The sequence below is a fragment of the Struthio camelus genome, chromosome 6 (genome assembly GCF_040807025.1).
Source record: "Struthio camelus isolate bStrCam1 chromosome 6, bStrCam1.hap1, whole genome shotgun sequence".
NCBI classification, from domain to species: domain Eukaryota; kingdom Metazoa; phylum Chordata; class Aves; order Struthioniformes; family Struthionidae; genus Struthio; species Struthio camelus.
This window is the reverse complement of record NC_090947.1, coordinates 23476145-23495021: the sequence shown is the minus strand read 5'-3', so window position 1 is coordinate 23495021 and position 18877 is coordinate 23476145. Positions and strand designations below refer to the sequence as shown.

The following is an 18877-nucleotide window of genomic DNA, read 5'->3' as shown; positions in this document are numbered from 1 at the left end:
CATAAAAGTGATCATTAATTAAAATTTGTATTCACTATCCTCCTTCAGGACTCCATCTCTAACAATTTTGCTTTTGATTTTTTTTTTTTTTTGGTCAACATTATCTCCTGGTATAAGGACTTTCAATGTATTTAGAGAATTTGGAGATACCATTTTAATGATTGCTTATTAATCAGGAGAATCAGAAGCAGGAGATGGTACTGGATTTTTTGTTTTTAAGAAAAAATGTTTACCCAAAATGACTGTTCCAGAGGGACGCATCATAATAAATGTTACACTGGTGCCAAGAGTGCCATGCATCATTTTCTGGGCATTGTGTGCAGTAGGCTGATTGTTACAGTGACAGTGAAATATCAGCCCCTTTTTTGGTAAGGTTATATTGAAAGTTTGAGGTCTGGAGGGTTTTTTTCTTTCGGTACATGAACATCTATACCATTTCTGCTAAAGCTTTAAAATAGCACATCACACTATGTTCAAAATAGGTGTTTGGATTTTGTTTGCTTTTTTAACCTTAGATGCAACTGTTCCTACTAAAGTTCTCGCTCATATCTAGGCAAAAGAAAAGCAAACTCTGTTCTTAATGTTGGCTTATCAGGAACTACAACTCTGTGGCTGTTGTCTTGCATAGCTTGTGGTACAATCTGTTCACTCATTTCAGAGAGATGTTTTCACCTGAGCTACTTCTCTATCGAGGAGCTAACTATATGTGTTCAGAATTCTGTTCTGTATTCACAGCATGCTGTATTGGACAGTGCAAGTACTACAAGTAGCGAGAAACTGTCCTATTAACTTAAATTATTGACCCACAATGGATAAATGCCATTGACGCTAGCTTTTTCTCCTTCCTCCTTCCACCCCTTTCTTTTCTCTGCTTTCTTGAGCAACGCAAGAGACCCAAGCAATTTGATATATTATTTGACTCCATCTTTGGTGCAAATACAGTTTTAGCCATGGAAGGAAATAAGAGTTTTTTCTAAGTGCACCCTACGTGCCAACCATTGTTTTAGAAAGGTTATACTTCTGCTAACCTGACTTTGGCAACAAGCTATGTTTTGTGACCTCTGTTGTAACAACATGTAGACATTTTTCCATAGGATCTAAAAGAATTTTTAAAAATTCTCTCTTCTGGAAAATAACCTAACATGCAAATTAAGTTTATAAACATAATTTAATTCTGAATATTGCTGAATAGCTCTTCACTTTGTAGAAATTTAAAAGCAGGATATTTTCTTCTCTATCATGAACAGAAAATAAAGTTGTTTCTTTAGGTAGATTTAAGAGCTGCTTCTTCACTCCTTATTACTTGATCAGTTTCCCCAGTTAGGCCCACATTTGTTTTCAGCTCCAGTTCTCATGCCACATAGTTCTCATTGATGCTGGAAATGGTGTAGAGGTAAAAAAGACAGTAGCTTTTTAAAATTATTGTTGCTATTATTCCAAGCAGGTTTGCAGATGTCAGGCATACTTAGAAGGAAATGGCTGAAGCCTTGAAGCTCAGGTTTATGTTTGAAGTTGTTTGGAATAAGGCACTAGTTGACTCATCTCCAAAAACAGAGAGCCATGGTGCTCTCTTCAGTTAGTTTTGCAAGATCACTTTTTCATTCTTCTCCATCAGTTTGTTCATGAATCTCAGAATTCATGTCTTCTGTTTGAGCGTAAAGATAGCTGAAGTGGTCTACCTATGGGCAGCCACTGACTGGGCAAACAGGGTTCTTTCTTAGAGAAACCATAAACAAGTCAGCTTCCCTAATGAGGAGTTACTTAAGAAGGTTAAGTTAATCTCTTCTTAAATTTTGTTTTCCCTTTCTGTAATTCCAGTTTAGAGACAAGATCTAACTACTTGTAGGCATAGGATTTGTGATTCCACAGGACTATGAAATCCTTTTAAAAAAAAAAAAAAGTATTATCATGCTCATAATCACCAGAACTTGTGTAATTCCAAAGATGGCAAGGAGACCTCTTTGTAGGCTGCAGTGATCTATACACATCACGCTGGGGTGTTTGAGGAAACTACTCATTTAGCTGGGAGACCTCCTGAAGGTGGAGGTGCACTCAGCCAGTGTAGCTGACCGTACCACGCTGGCTTCAACTGAAATATGGAGATGGAGACTACTGGACTTGTTGAGCAACGTCTCCAGTGATTTATGCTACCCCAATGACATCTACTGCCTGCTATCAAGTCGTTCTGTGTATTATGATACCAGCCAGACCAGCCAAGTTGTACATAGCCCTGTTGTAGATATGTCATACAGGATGAGGAGCTATGTCTGCTGAATACCTGGCTGGCAGTTATCCGGGGGATGTTAGACAAAGTATCTTAGATGCATTTCATGCATCTTTTTAATGTATAAGAAAGAGGGACTAATTTTATGAGCTGTGTACAATAAATGTGCCTGTTGAAAGAGTGTGCTGTAGAGGGAGGGACAAGATTTTGTCACAACTTGTTGCAGTGGATTCAGAATGGTGCAGTATATGGGACAACATTTGAAGTGAATAGTTAATACATACAGCAAAGCAAATTAATAAAGAGAGGTGGTCCCCAGTGTTTTCTTCCACTCCTTCACTTAGTGATCTTATTTTTGTGTCTGGTTTTCATTTGTCATTCTGTCTGTATCTCTTCTCAAGTTGGAACAATACCTGATTTCTTTGTCGCAAAACTCCCTCTTTAGTAGAGAGTTACTTAGGGCTTCCCACTGCATGTGTGTTTGCTTTGTTTTCCAGGAAACCATTGTATGGATTATTTCAATATACTTCCAATATGATTGGACTAGAATCATTAGACGATCCCTCAGATACCTGGGAGATTATAGAGACTATCGGAAAAGGCACTTATGGTAAAGTCTATAAGGTTGCCAATAAGAAAGATAGCAGTCTGGCAGCAGTAAAGATTCTGGATCCTATCAGTGTAAGTAAAAGTATTTAACTTCATTGTTAATTTAAGAGTTCTGAAACAGATCTCAACTGCAGATCAAACAATTGATGGGACAGTTTCACAGAATGCATTGGTGGAAGTAAACACGATTTGATACTTTGTTTCTAGTATTGAATTTGGCAGTGGAAAGGTGCAACTGACAGTTTCATTGTCTTATATGTTATCTGAAGACAGCATTTGCCTATTTTCATTTGTAGTTCTGTATGGTTCTTCTGGCACAAATATTAGATATCTGTGCTTGGAACATGCATGTGATGAGATGGCACAGAGGCATTTCTCTGAGAGGCCTGCTATAGCAATGAAAATATTAGATGTTGTTAATCTTAAATGTTCTTATTTTAATGGAGGTACTCCATAAAAGAATGACTTTTCCTGTCACAGAAGTACTGTGAATTTTAGACTATTGTAGGATAACTTTTTAAAAGTGGATAGTACTGCTGAGCAATAGTTAAAGTAAAAATAGAAGAAGAGTACAGGCCGAAATTCTCTGAGGTAGTTGTGTGTCAGCTCCAGTTTTAGTGGAATTTAGATGTCTAACTTCCCTGAGAATCAAGGCTCTGGTTTTCAGTGAAAGATTTAATTGACAACTGAACAGATTGGATCAAGCTAGAGTTCGATCACAGTAGTTGGGCTAAAATATTACAAGTTCCTTTTCTGTCATCTACTACAGAAATTCATCTTGTTCTTCTGTTGTATAAATTCAAAGAAGGTACTAAATAATAAGATATCCTTTTTAGCAAAGTGCTATACATATCCTCATTTTTTGTAGGTACTTAAATTTTCTGATAATCTATACAGAAATAAGGGAAGATTCAGGGCTTAAGTACTTTGCTGCATTGTGGCCTCTGTTGATAATATTCATCAGTGTTCTGTAACTGACACAGGAGTACGCCGCTGCAAACTATTCAGTAGTGTTTGCTAATTTTATGGATTTTGGTGTGCCTCTATTTAATTGTTTCTGGAGTATGTTTTTCTTGCTGGGTTTACAAGACGTCGTCTTAAAGATGTTTTTGTTTTTACTTATGTCCCCTTTAAGGTTTTCTGAAATTGTTCTCCAATTAGTCCCACCTTATGACCTTAAAAGTAAGAATGAAACACAAGTTTGTATATTTACCGTTAGCTCACACATTAAAATATATGCATATTTTAAAAAAAGATGAGAAAATAATACATGTGTAAACTTCTTATTTAGACAGCTGAGCAAAATTAAGCATAACTTTTTCTAGTGGCGTATGTTATACATTAGAGGTTATACTTGAAGAACTGCTTGCTTTGCATACAGTTCCCCTTTCCTGTATGTAAAAAACCGAAAGTGGAGTGATTTGGCTTGGATTAAATCTATAATAACAAGTGAGTATTTTCAGCTGCATTAAAATAAAATAATTTAAAAGTATAAACAGTTCAAATATTGTTCTTGTTTTCTATGAGAGTTTGTTCTTGGTTTGTACAGACTTGCAGTGTTTATATATCCTGTATGTCTATGTTTTCTATTTAGGATATAGATGAAGAAATTGAAGCAGAATATAATATTTTGCAGTTTCTTCCCAATCATCCTAACGTTGTTAAATTTTATGGAATGTTTTACAAAGCAGATCAATATGTGGGAGGACAGCTCTGGCTAGTGCTCGAGGTAAAAGCATTTTGGTCATACTGCACCTTAACTGGGAAATGTAGGTGGGCCTCTGCTCTGTTTTGCCAAAACAGTCACAAATTTTCGTGATTCTCTAATTGAGGCCATTAATCAAAGGACTGATGATAGGTGATTTGTGGTCCACTACTGAAAATTACATATACGCTTAAAGCTTGTTTAACAGGAAACGCCCTTGCATTTTATTTCTATTCAGGTTACTGCTTTCTGCCTCCAAAAACGATGAACCCTTTTGATAAGAATGGCCTATCTGAAAGTAGCTTGATTTTTCATGTTAGAGAACATACAAATTAAAACGTTTCTCTAAAATTTTAGAGAAGTCAAGCACCCAATCTTTTGGGGATCCAAAAGATTATGAAGAGTAACATAGAGGACAGTTACCAAACATGCTGCCTGTTGCAAAAACAAACAAACAAAAACCCCAAAACCCAGAGTAAATGTATCAGGAAATTGTTTTATGGTAATTCAAAACTTGAAGCAGATTGCTATTGAAAACCTAGCAACAGAAGTGCCTTCTGTTAACTCTTCTTGTTTAATGGCATTCAAAATTCTTGCAGTGAAAAGTGTAATTTTGTTTGTCTTTTTGCCAGTTGAGTGACTTCCAGAGATTACTGCAAGATGAGGATTTCTTCTGGATGTTTTCTAGACTTAATTGATACAGAGCTCTGCAAAGAGTTATGGGCGGCAGCAGACCATTCAAACATTTCTCTCTGTTATAACTGCACCAGTAAAAGCTAGCATTCCCTTTTTAATTACTGATCATTTTAGAAATTTCACTCCCTGTTCTTGAATGGTGACTGGAATCAGAATAGGGGATCTCCATTTCCTTTTCCCTTTACGTCATGGAGTTCTGTCAGTGCATCTGACTTCTGTGCACTGCAGTGTTGCGTTGTTTGAATGAAAATATTTAGACATGTATCTTGTACTAAATTTCAATAATTATTTAAAAAGGAGCTTTAGCACCTTTTTGATTTTTTGTGTTTTTACTGCATGCCTGTTTTCTGACTTTGTATTGACTTTTGTGCTTGATTTCCCTTATCTTCTGTTTTTTATGGCAAATGTAACATGTTGGGCAGATAGATCACACCTGCTGTTCCGTACAACATTAATTCTGTACAGCAAAATTGCGCAGTATGCTGTGTACCAAAATTGATGAACGTACAATTTGAGAGAGTTAGATCTTTGTACAGACCTTATCAGTTAACCGAGTATGTTGATGTCAGGTGTTTTTTGGTGCGTTTTGAAGAAAGTTGAAATTAAAAATTTATGTTTTCCTTATAAGGATGAATTTACCAGGAAAAGCCAACTATTTCATGTCTTGGAATTTATGTGCAAATTTATGTGTATATAGCAGTTACTTTTTATATTATAAATTAATGACTTTTTTCAGTAAAAGGGAATATACAAAGCAGTCAGTCAGTTTGGTCCCTGAGCCTTTGATGAAATATATTCATTGGATAGGCAACTTCTAAAATCTCTAATTAAATATGTTTTTTTTTCCTTAAGGCACAATTCTGCCATGTTTACTCACTACCAACAGGACCTTACTTAGGTAACTGCTGAGATGAGGAAGGGTGGCAGAAGTAGACGCTTAAAATATTTTAATGCTGATGTGAGTTAACACATAGAGAATTTTAGAGATAAGCATTTGTATTTCTCGGACAGGTATAGCACAAACTACTCTAAAGCAGGCTTCACTACTTTTCCATCTAAACATGCACCCCTTTCTTAAGCGTTACCCCGAGACACAAAGTGGTAATGAAATTTGCGAGTTCGTTTTATCCCAAATCTTTGTTGACTGTCGACAACAGTGTCACTGCCAGCTGCAGTAGTGGTGTTTGCGGGATTTATTTATTATCAGATAAATCAGTAATTCATTTCACATATGCTACCAAACAACTGTCTATATCGTTTTCAGTCACAACCAGTTTTTTTTTTGAAGTGGTGGCCTGCTTTTTATAAATTTTATAGGGAGGGAAGTAATGGAAATAAGATTAGTACAACCTGTCTCGATAGAACTCAATTAGTGCAATGAAAGCAACAAACAAAAATCCTTGACTTAATGGTTCTTCAGCAGATGGCTAAAAGCGTGGAAAGAAAAACATGCACTTTCTCTCATCAGAAGATTAAGTTCTTCTATAAATATATTTGGTGCTCGATACTGGTCTGAAAGCTCGCACGCAGTTGAATTTTAAAAATGTCCCTACCAAAGAATTAAAAAGGAAAGTAAAATTCCTGCAGGAATCACCAGTGTTATCATTGATGAAATTTTGCTTCAGGAACTTATTTACATAAAAGATGTCTTGTGAATCATGTGATCTGGTCCTCTCCATGAACTACAACTTTTACTCTAGTAAAAGAATTTTGATGTAAGGATGTGTGGTAATGAATGAGAGGAAATATCCACATATCACAGAAGTTGCAGTGTTGGAACTGATAGGCAATTGGTAACATTTATCTATGAAGTGCAGAACTCAGAGGGTTTACAGAACTTTTAGTTTTATACCATTCTCCTGATTTATACTGTAGAATTTTATGCTTAATACTGGCAATGTAAAGGGAACTAATGTTGAAGTGCATGTCATTTCGGTGTGGCAGAAAAGTTGGTAAGGGAGCATGCTACAGAAACAGGTCTAGAAGAAAAAATTCAGTGCAAGAAAAGCAGTTAATTTTTCCATCATTTTCCTGTCAAACAATTGTAAATTTTGAAGTAAGAAGAGGACAGAGAGGGAAAGAGGGGAATTGCTGCTAGAATGGCATGGACAGTGAACTAAAGATGTGGGTGAAAACATATATGCAAAGATTTGAATTCTGCTTTTTCTCCTTCTCCTCCTTTGCGGTATGGCAGCCCATTAATGGAAAATGCTTGCAAGAAACTGCTTTTCTGGATCAGAATGTTTCCTCTCAGTTGCTGGCAGCTCATGCCATCAAGTCTGAGTATAAAGATATGACTTCTGTCTATTTTATATTGCCTGCCAGCAGGAGCACTGATGGAGTGAAAGTTTGAAATGACTGTAATTTATTGCCTCCCAGTTATCAAGCGCATCAGTCTTGTCTTTCTGGCGTTTCCTTTCCACAAAAGCAGTTTCTAAAAAAGACTGCACATATTATTGTGAAAATACTCAAATAAGTTAAATTGGAGTTACGAATCCTCCTTTAGCAACAAGATGCAGTTCTATTGTTATAATATTTTGATTTTTAGTTACCTTTTTTAAATTACATTGTATAATCTTCAGTTTCAGCTTTCCTTCCCACACTCAAACCACTGTGATTTATTATCAGCATTGCTAATCAAATGCATTCTGTGACAGGAAGGACAACATAAATAATTGCAGGTAAAAGTCTAGTTGTTCCTAGACCTGTGTTGTAGTCCTGCTTTGCACAGTAGGTGTTCACAGCTTAAACAAACATGTTCCATAACTGAGATCTTGTCTTGTTTCTTTCCCTCTCGTGCCCCCCTGCTTCACAGCTGTGCAATGGAGGTTCTGTCACAGAGCTTGTCAAAGGCCTGCTGAAGTGTGGCCAACGGTTGGATGAAGCTATAATCTCATACATCTTATGTGGTGCTCTCCTGGTAAGGATGTTCACTGGGCTTGTAACGACAGCAGAGGGTGCAATTTACTCATCTCATACATACATTTTTCCCTTTATAAAGTATGGTAATGTTCACAATATTATGTGGGCTGTTATAGCAGCAGGGGTTATATCAAGCATGTAATCCAGTGGACAGATGTTCCTATAGAGTATGTGCAGATTGTCTTCATTACATTTCCTAATAGTAGGGTAATTGTTTTTAAATAAGAGAGTAAACTTATTTTTTGTTACTGCTGGCATATAGGGCCTTCAGCATTTACACAATAACCGGATCATTCATCGGGATGTCAAAGGGAACAACATTCTCCTGACAACAGAAGGTGGAGTCAAGCTCGTTGACTTTGGTAATGATTATTTCCTGTTTGTTTTTCTGATATACGCAGTTTAGTGGAAGGCATCTGTTTACTTTCCACTGAGAGGGCAGAATGCCATAGTGAAGAGACTTTTCCAGGAGGCTACTCAGCATTAATTTAGGAGGAGAACGGGAAAAGCAACCTGATACAGCAAGAGTAAAAATTCTAACCAAAAGTCAGTTACAGACTTTTAACTTGAAAACTTAAATACAACACTTTAATAACCTAAAAATAGTTCCAGAGGTGCCATTTTGTTTACAAAGCTCTTTTGCATTTCACAAGGAATGTCAGTTTCAGGGCAGTTGTCCTTCTGATTTGAATTTAAATATTCCATCTTTTGCATATGAAAAGGAATCATTCTTGTCTCTCAAATGACTTTTACTAGCCTGGAGCACATTTATTCCCTCTGAGCAGAAGACAAAATAGCCCCCTGGGTCCAAAAACCAACATCCATTTAATTTGTGATTATTGCTGTTAGATATGGACATGGCCACTTTGGAAACATCATTAAGAAACGGGAGAGAGACAGACAGACAGACAGGCAGAAGGACTTGGCAATAGAATTGAATTCAGGTCAACTCTTTTTTCCTCTAAATATGTGCTTGGAGAAATAAGGAGATGCTGTAGTCCCTCAGATGAGTATGTAGTGGAATGAACAATTATATTAATGGTAACAGGAAAAAAGATTATTGGTAGTGTATGATTTATTAGTGAAACCATATAATGCATCAGGTAATCATTTTTGAAAATGATATTGTGTGAATAACAGTTGTTTGCTTAACAGTGCATGAAGGTAAACAAAAACATTCACAAAATGAGAGTAGCATAAAATGGCATGTCAGAAATCCTGCAGATAGTAATAGTACAAAAAGTTCCAAAAACATGAAATGTGTACAGTGCAAAACATATTTAATACTGATGATGTCACAGTAGTATAAATTTAACAAAAAAAATCTGCTGAAGATTATGAAGTAGGTTTGGAAGCAGGTGTCTCTAGTACCTTCTAGGGACAGAAATTCATTATGTTGAATGGTAGAGGAAACAATTAAAATAGTGCTGAGAGAAATGAGTGGCCTGAAGCAAAACTTGCAGTGAGTCTCTGGGCTAGTAGGACAAAAAAAATGACTTTTCATTTGAGGGAGTTTCACCAGTAGGATCTTTATTCATAACTACTCCCTTCTGGGAAGGGTTGATTTTTCTCTCCAAAGCAAAAAAAAAAAAAAAAAAAAAAAAAAAATCAGACATATGAAAGGCATTATCAGCAGCTGAAGCTCGGTTTTGGAGCTGTTGTTTTCAAGGGCAAACGTGTGTGCAGCAAATCCAGGTGCCACTTTCTCCAAATCTGAGAATTCCAACTTCTTGGTGCCCTGTGGAGGGATATCAGTGGAGGTGTCTTTTTCCATATTTAGGGTGGTTTTTTTCTGTTTTAAGCTAAAACAATAACAACTCTAGGAAATTATAACAAATATGACTACCTCCAGAAAAAAGACCTGAGCTAACTGCTTGACAGTCAGGAAATGTCAAGATGCCCACATATCTTTGTGCTACCCATCTGAAGAAGCATCATGCTGCATACTTTCATTAAGTTGCTATTTTTCCCTGCAGCCCACTGTCTTAGTCACAAAGAGGACTCTGGGAATCGGATTGAGTCACTGGGTCTGTTGTCTATAGAAACATGTGTTTCATTTGTTGCAGAAATTGGAGGATGTATAGTGAAAGATACAAGGAGTTCGGGAAGAAAAAGGTCTCAATTGCATGATACTAATTTGGAGTCTATTCTTGCTTCTGCCACGATGATGTTGGCAAGTCGCTTGTTATCAAACTTTTTAGAAGTAGCCACTGTGTACTCCTCATTTTCCTAGTATCTGGTCCGAAACATCTTGTCCTCCTTTGCAGAAGAGCAAATTGTTCTTGAACTGCAGCTGAGAACTATTATCGCTCTACTTGAAGTATGTGGAGTGCCTGAAGACTGAAAGATCTCAGATTGAGTACCCAAAAACAGTGAATGCATTTGATAATTTTAGATTAATATCTGGGGTTAATAATCCTCTCCCATTTCACAGGAATGTTAAGGAGTTTTATTGTTTGATAAGGAGGGAAGGAAACGTATCAAAAGGAAAGGAAAATAAGAATTCTAGATTTAGTATAAGATTCATTATAGTAAATAATGGCCTGGAACTCAAACTGATGGGGATAAAAAGAAATATTCCATAGCTATCCACTCATTGAGCACTATCCATTCTGTCCATGGAAAGAGGCAGAATCCTCTGGTTAAGAACAAAAAAAAAAATAGATTTCATAACTAAAGGCTGTACATATGGCTGTTGGGTCACAGGTAGCATTACACAGACATTGTTAATTGAGGTATTTCTTTACCTTTGTTGGATGACTTTGCAACTTGGCTTTTCAATGTAATACACGTTTTCCCCCTCAACTGCTCTCAGCAGCTTGGTATATTTGAATAAATGTTGGTCACGGTGTAAGTTGACCTGAAATGTCTGCAACTTATAATTCATTCATGCTCTCTTGTGCTCTCTCTCTTGCGCTCTCTCAGCTCTTTGGAATTCTGTATTGTTTTGAAGTGTCCATAGACAGCAGCGACAAATTAGGCTAGCTGAAGAGAAATCAGAGTTAAATGCACAGAGGCTTGCTGTAGGTTCCAGCCATTAACTGTTTCACAGTGGTAACCTGGAAGTGACTGAAGGGTTGCAATCACACTGAAATGAAAAATAAATACAATATTGAATCTTGGAGCAGGCAATTTGATTATTTAACTTAGAGATTATAACTGAGTCTCAATTTCTTATTTATTGGCAGCAAGCACAAATTCTGTTACATGTGTTTCTACCCATTCTTCTTTGTGGGTAATACCATAGGAGCAGACCACTGTGTGTGTGGGTTTTTTTTTTTACTTTTTTTTTTTTTTAAACAGTGTTCATGTGAAATATTTAAGTCAACATTGGTTTTGTGTCAGCTAGTTGGAATGCTCCTGAACTCTACAATTCAATTATACTTTGACCAGAAAACAGGAAAAGATGTATTGTGGAAGTTCATTTTGATTTGTTAATGTAGTTTGATTTCACTCCATTTTCTTCCTTCCTTTTTTCAGCTTAGCTTCAGTAGTCCAGCCCCAGGCAGCAAAGAACTGAAGCACAGGCTTTGTTTTAAGCATATGCTTAACTCAGTGTGAGTTTAAGCTTGTGCTTTTCTCGCTAGGGAAGGATTTAAGTGAGTGCATAAATGTTTTGTTGAAATGTAGCCTCTGCAAATACTCCAGTGATTAAGTTTGCTGCCAGCAATGTTCAGGGAGTGAATTTCATCTGGACTTCGGGCAATATTTCTGGAACAGAAGTTTTAAAGTCATATTGTCATTTGGACAGTTCCAGTTTATATTCAGGAAAACAACAGAAAGACACGTCTCTGATTTTAGGTTGCCAGTTAAGTATTTTGAATTTGAAAGACAGTCCTTCAGACTGAGAGTCATTCACAAAAAACAAGAATTCTGAAAGGAAACAGCAAGCTGTGATCTGCCTGTCACGAGCTATGATTAAAGTAAAAAATGAAATTAATCAGATAAAGAATTCAGTACAAATGATGCATCTGCTTTGGCCAGGTGTTCTGCTACTGTGCTCTCATGCTTGGGGTTTGTTTTCTAGACACTTGAAATAAACTGACTGAAATGACATAATGAATTTGAAGCCAGGTTTGGATCTGTTTTACTGTAGGTGTTTCAGCCCAGCTCACCAGCACGCGGCTGCGTAGAAACACCTCAGTGGGAACACCCTTTTGGATGGCACCTGAGGTAGGCAAACATTTTCTTAATCCTATCTGTGTTGTCTCTATGCATTGCAATGCACGCTTTGTTGCCGTTTCCACGTAGTCTGAAAAAATTATCTTTTCTTTCCCTGCTATGGCTGTATTTTTACTTCCCTCTACATCTGTGGCCCCTGCTCAGTAAGATAAACATACTGTTAGAATATACAAAATGGATTCCTTTAATAGTAGTTGTCAATATTATCTTCTCTGTAATGTTTCCACAGAAGTATAGATAATCTGTAAATAACTGAGGGTTTCCTTGAAGATTTTGTGACTTTTCCAATCAAACACTGTATTTTAGCTCTATGTAATTCTGTAGATCCATTTCTTAGGTGAAGAGTTCCAATATGGCATATTAAGGGAAGCCTTTTGCAAAATGGTCAGATATATAGTAGATCGGGGTCTACAGCTGAGACCCTGGGGTGGTGGTGGTGGAGTTCCTGAATCTGCAGTGCTGCAGCCTCCTGATATTCCACAGATACAGGGACTGATCCTCTGCCGGTCTTAAAGTTTCCGATGTTGTTCTGGTCCTGTATGATCTTACACAGCGTGAATGACACCAGAGGTTAGCATCTGTGTACATTTTATGATTTCCCTTACACATGAAAAGGTTTCTGGTCTGAGAAAATACATGCAGTTTTCCTACAGTTTGCTAATTGATATATTTTGTTGATCCATTCCTTCAGTGAGGATGGCTGTTGTGGCTTCACTGAGCATGAGAAAGGTACATTAAGGAAATGGTAGTTAATATGCTGCTTATGTGGGCTAGTAGGAGCTAAAACTTTTAACACTCTTCCTGATATACTGCTATATTGACTTAAACAACCTCCATGTTTAAAAGAAGGGTTACATTAATGAGGATATAATGTCCACCGAACTGAAATATGTGTAGAGAATAGCAATAGTAGGTATATTGCATGCAGAATGGCATCTGGTAGTAATTTTTGACTTGTCTATCTTTTGAAAATCTTAATGTATTTACAGACGTTTAGTTCTCCTTCTCCACCAGTGTTCTGTCAGACATTCAAAATGTTCTGCAGATTTTACTTCAGGGGCGTTATGTTTTGGTGTGTTTGTGGAAAAGACAAGCAGAGAAAAGACGAATTCCCATACTCTAGTTGTGCTAGACTAGAGGACTCTGCAAAACCCTGACTCAGCTATTTATTTAACGTTAATAATAGACTGTCTTGTGAACTATTTTGGCCAAAAGAAGTTGTAATAAATTAAGTTTTTCAAGGGCGCTGGGCCTCAACATTGCATAGTCCAGAGTAGTCATTTTCATGTTGATATCATGGAAGCAGTCATAGTATGAAGGTAAACATTGAAATGGAAGTAATTTTTTACTAAGAAAGAGCAATAGCTTTCAGGTTTAGTCAATCTGTTGCAATATATACTGCTCCTCCCAGATTTTTCAAAGGCCATAGGGAAAGAGCGGTAGCTAATGAAAAAAGATGAAAAAAAGAGCGAGAGAAAGCCTAACCTTTGTGGTTTAAAAAAAAATTCCCACCACTGAACGGTTGCAGGTGTCGATGTGGTAGTACACATGGCAAGGTGAAAAAGCAACTTGTGCATATTCTAGTAAAATTTCATCAGGAGTTTATTCTCAGAGAATTAAAAAGCAGTCAGTGCTGCACAATTAATTTTAATCCATGTTTTGATTATTGCTTTTTTGCTTTAGCAAGATTTATTTAAAAACAAAATGACACTGGTAACTGACTTTCTTGCTTCTGCTGTCTCATTGCTTGTTTCTGATTATTATTCTGTACTAACCAAAAGACTTGCATGTTAACATGCAATTGGTATTTGTTCTTGGTATGCGTAGTTTGATCTTGGTTTGTATTAGATAGAACTTTTGGTGTGTTTTAACCATTTTTCCTGTCCATGGTAGCCATCCACGTTTCCATGTGGCTCCAAGCTTATATTTTAGAAGTCTTTTTATTGAAAAATTAAATTATTTAGCCAGCTCCCTCCCTGTCTGTAGCCAGGCTGCTGACATCTGCTTAGCTATGGCATGCTGTCACCAATGGAAGCTCCCAGCTGGCATGCTGGGAGCATAAAAAAAATCACATGGGAGAGAAGACAGGAGAAAGAAGCTTTGTTGTAACAATTTGAGTACTGTGAAACTGTGAATTAGGTAGATGGGATGAATGCTGGGTGGTCATAGCAGGATAGAGCATGAGCCAGGACAGGCTAGAGTTATAGCTGGTTTGACTTTAGGCGGTGGTGCATGGCCTTTGTATGTTTCTAAGTAGCAAAACTTACAAGTAAGAATGTTTTCAGTGGCCGGGGACACGTGCACTAAGACTCTTGGACTAGTGTAGATTAAAAATGAAGAAAAATAATCTTCAGGGGACCTAGGAAAGTACCTTAGACCATATTTTTATATCTCCCTCTCCAGACTTAACCCTTTTCCTTCCATTTCATGAAACTTTCACAAGTTTGAGTGTACAGTTGAATAAAAGCCCTGTATGCACGGGTCCCTAAAGTTGGGGTGGAAGATGTTAGTCTTGACCCTTCCCCTTTAAGAAGCAACAGATATTTTCATAAGGTATGAATTTTAAAAATTAAAAAATAGTGAACGAAATGGGAGGGGTCTGTTTCTTTGTAAGTTGTTAAATCTAAATAGCAGTATTGCCCTCAACAGAATTGAGGCTATATTTACTTGAGTTTTCGGGAATTTGGGATAGATCTTAGAGTTTGCATCTGTTAAGCACGCACAAATCCTTCTGTATGGCAAACAATTTAAAGTATCATACAAGCATTTGTTTCTTTTAAAATATTTTATATTTCCATCTGCTCCTCTTTCTCTTCCTAAGGAAGGCTGGTTATAGCTGAGCAGAGAAATGAAACTGCTGTAACGGATCCAAAATTGATCTCATACAGTCTCACAAAGAACGGTTGATGTTTTACCATCTCCATAACAACCAGTTTACGTCACAAAGGAGACACGAGATACCTTAGTAACTACTGTGCAAGCATTATTTATGAAATCACCTTGGTTGGAGACATTCTGAAACCTTTATAAAAAGTATACTCACTTAGACAATAATGGGTATATTCTGAAATATTTTATATTTATAATTTATAAATAATTTATAAATTATAAAGCTAATATTTATATTAGCTCCATGCGCTTGCAGTTATGTTGATAACATAGATATAATCTTGTGGGGTTGCAGATGCTGCTGGATTTTTTTTCTAGCTGAAACAGCAGTTACGGAGGGCTTGTCAAACTTCTATATAGTGTGCTTAAGGAAAGAAAAAAAAAGCAGAGGAAAACATTGCAGTACCACTGTGCCTTGAGCCTAGGTCCCTGCATTAAGTGTGTTTACTTAAGAGGCTGTAATTGCCTCTGTGTTTTGAGTTCCTTCATGAAATAGGGTTTACAGATTGGGGGGGAAGGGGTGAAGTGTGTGTATTTACTGCTGAGTAATAAATCTGTGGGTCAGGAACGAAACACGTCAATTACATTAGCACTAGTAGTGTTGAAGCCATGGCAATCTCATGGAATAAAGCAAAATAGGTTTTTGTGCTTGAGAGCTCATATGTTTTCTTACTGTATCAGTTGGTTAAATAAGAGGTATGACATTTCCCTGCAAATGTTGTCTGTTGCCAGAGCAGTTTAATGGTCTCAGGGATATTTCACTTTGGTGAGTTTAAAAAGAAAAAAAAAACTGATCACTTGCAGCTGACAAAGCACAATTGCCTACTAAGTTTCGATGGATAAATGTTAATTGAGATAATTTATCATGAGAATTATTTAAAATATACGATACCTGTTACATTGGTAACATTTCTAACAATGTAATCATCCTCTGATACACTGTAGAAAGATTTTTTGAATAAAGGATGGTCATAAAAAAGGAACTGAAATCCAAATAAGAAAAATGGGAATATGGAGCCAACATTAGCCGCAAATTTGCTCTTGTGTGAATGTGTTTGAGGAGAGAGACAGAGATATGGATAGAGAGATTCTGTTTGGTCTGGATAATTCAGCATCCCCACTGCTGCTAAATGCTATGATGAAAGACTTTTTTTCTTTTTAGAGTGCATAGGACTTTTGAGAATGTTTAATTTTATTTTTGCCACCTAAATAAAATGAGTTGCATAATGTTCTGGTGGGGCACAGGAATTTGGTTGGTTTATTTCATTTGACTTTTGCACAGTTAGCAGTTTTGTTCTCCTTGCAGCAAGGGTAACAGTCTTGTGCCACATTCATTTTTCATACGCAGCGCTCTGCTTTCAGCATTGTGCTCATGCACCTCATAAGCTGCTTAGTTAGCTACGTCAGCTGAGTATACCACCGCCTTTTCTTCAAGAGCATCAACTCTTTTAACATCAAGCTCCTTCCTGCTGGTGGGTCACATGCTAATTGTGTAGCTAACTGTCTGCATCTACACTACTACAGTCTACTATATTCTATGTGCTTACAGCTATACTTTGTATGTAACTGTATGTATGTAACTGTATGTAACTGAGGCAAAATGAAAGGAAATTCACTTCTAATAATTCCAGGCAAACTTCAAAAGGTTTGATGTATTGTTTCAGCTGTATAGCTGCTGTATGTATAGCTACTCTCTGCCCAAAAAGTCCGTATGAGCACAGTACAGATGACAGCTAGTTCTCCATATTATCTGTTTTCCTTCTTTTTATATCCGCCTGTGATCTAGGTATGGGCTTGCTGAAGTTCAAAGAAAACTTTGCATTGGTTTCAAAACAAGTAGAATTATACTCTTGAATATACAACCTTCTTGTCAGGGAGTGAATCGTCTTGTATACATCTGAAGTGTTGTGTTTCTGTAAAAGTGATAAATTACCCAGAATGCCTGACCACCAATTTCTCTAAATTCCCTCCAGTTAGCGTGACTTATTTATTTCTGTGCTATCTTTGCCAAACCAATGAATCCCCCTACACTGTCCCACTGTGACCCTCAAAACAATCAATGAATGTTTTGCTGCCACTACCATCATGTTGTCTGTTTCTTTGTGTGATGTTTAAGTGTTTTCCATCATACCACAGTATGACTGGGCATGAAATCATGATGAAATTACAAGTAATACAAAAGGTGACAGCTAGTCTCCTTAGCAACCGGGGCTACTGTGTGCACATAACCAATCTGTGTAAACTACCGTGCCAAAGTGAAAGACTGTGCTTATGTGGCATTCACTGGCCAGTCTCAAGATTAGCTACATCATCACCTGAAGCTTTGGATGAACATGGTGTTTGGCAGCTCCAGCAAAGCAGGCTATGTCTTCTTTTTCCCTTGTACCAGTGTAGGAGGATTTTGTTGTGTATAAAATGGGTACAAATGTGATGACGTCTTTGCAGGAGGTAGAGAAAGGAAGTAGCATGTTCTCTGGTTTCAGATCATTTCCCCTGGGGTCTCTGCCTTCATGCCCCACTGGGCCGAACAGAAAGGCAGGAATCAGCAGTGCCTCAGAAAGTGAGATGCACTCTCAGCTCCAGGACTCTGAGAGACAAGGACAGATGTTTCCAAACAAATAAGCGTCTCTTGAGTTCCCTGTAGAGACAGGAAAATAGTGAAGATAAGTCAATGGGGTTTTCCCTTTTTCTACTTCTGTTTTAGAGGTTTTTGCTCTGCAAAGAGTTGCATTGATTTTTAAGGCAGAACTCAGGCATTCCCCAGGACTTAGCTTAAAGTGTGACTGAGAGAACTGTTTTTGCTTCTTTAGGTTTCAAGGTAGAGTGTGGTCTGCTAGCTAACATAAAAAGCAAATTGCCAGTGTGCGCCTTTCATCAAGGCAAAAGCTATAACATCAATTTCTTACTTTAAAAGTTAAAACTACCGCATTTGTGTTTCTTTAAGTAGCTAAATGGAACATTAAAATAGTAAAATTCTAATAAGTTCCACAGAAAGCTGAAAATTCTTTTCGAGCCAAAGTGATCATTAAATTCACCTACATACTGCATACTCACTGTCGGAATAGCCATTCATTTGTACATTTTCTGTGAGGCTGATCTCACTGTAGGCAAGTGAACTGTCTGAAACACACTTGGTTGAATGTTTCACTGGCTGAATTTCTGGAAACAAAAGTAATGCAGAGTAAGGGCCGCTTCAGGCTCTCGTGTTAGAATGATGGAGAATCTCATAGTGTTTAGTGCCCCTTGGTTAGAGTGCCTATATTTTTTGATAGTGTCATTTTACTAGCATATACCATTTTTACTGGAGGTATAACGGTTAGCTGTGAAGTGGGAGACATCTAAAGATAGTTTGTACCTTCCTTCTTCTTTGTTCTGTAGGTAATACACTATCTGTGAAGCTGAGAAAAGCTCAAAGACTCTTTTTAGTTGTTTTATTAGGCAACAGTGCCAGTATCCCTTCTCTTCACCATCCATCACAAATGCAAATCTCTGTGACGCCTATATTATTTTGGCATGACTTGCAAGTAAGCTCTCTAAGAATACTGAGATGTTTAGCAAGTTTTGCCATTGTATTATGGGCCTACAGTTAGAAGCAGCTGTGGTGTGCTTATAGAGGAAAAACTGGTGGTGTCTTTGAATGCAAGAGGCCA

General features: G+C 37.2%; 1 protein-coding gene across 1 annotated transcript in view; it reads left to right on the top strand.

Annotated features, from left to right (window-relative positions):
* Nucleotides 1-18877, top strand: part of MYO3B (myosin IIIB) — a 219290-nt gene that overhangs the window by 25532 nt on the left and 174881 nt on the right. The window contains exons 5-9 of the mRNA XM_068948639.1: nucleotides 2722-2905; nucleotides 4428-4562; nucleotides 8050-8154; nucleotides 8419-8518; nucleotides 12253-12329. Of these exons, the coding sequence (XP_068804740.1) occupies nucleotides 2722-2905; nucleotides 4428-4562; nucleotides 8050-8154; nucleotides 8419-8518; nucleotides 12253-12329 (601 nt within the window). The remainder of the gene's footprint in view (nucleotides 1-2721; nucleotides 2906-4427; nucleotides 4563-8049; nucleotides 8155-8418; nucleotides 8519-12252; nucleotides 12330-18877) is intronic.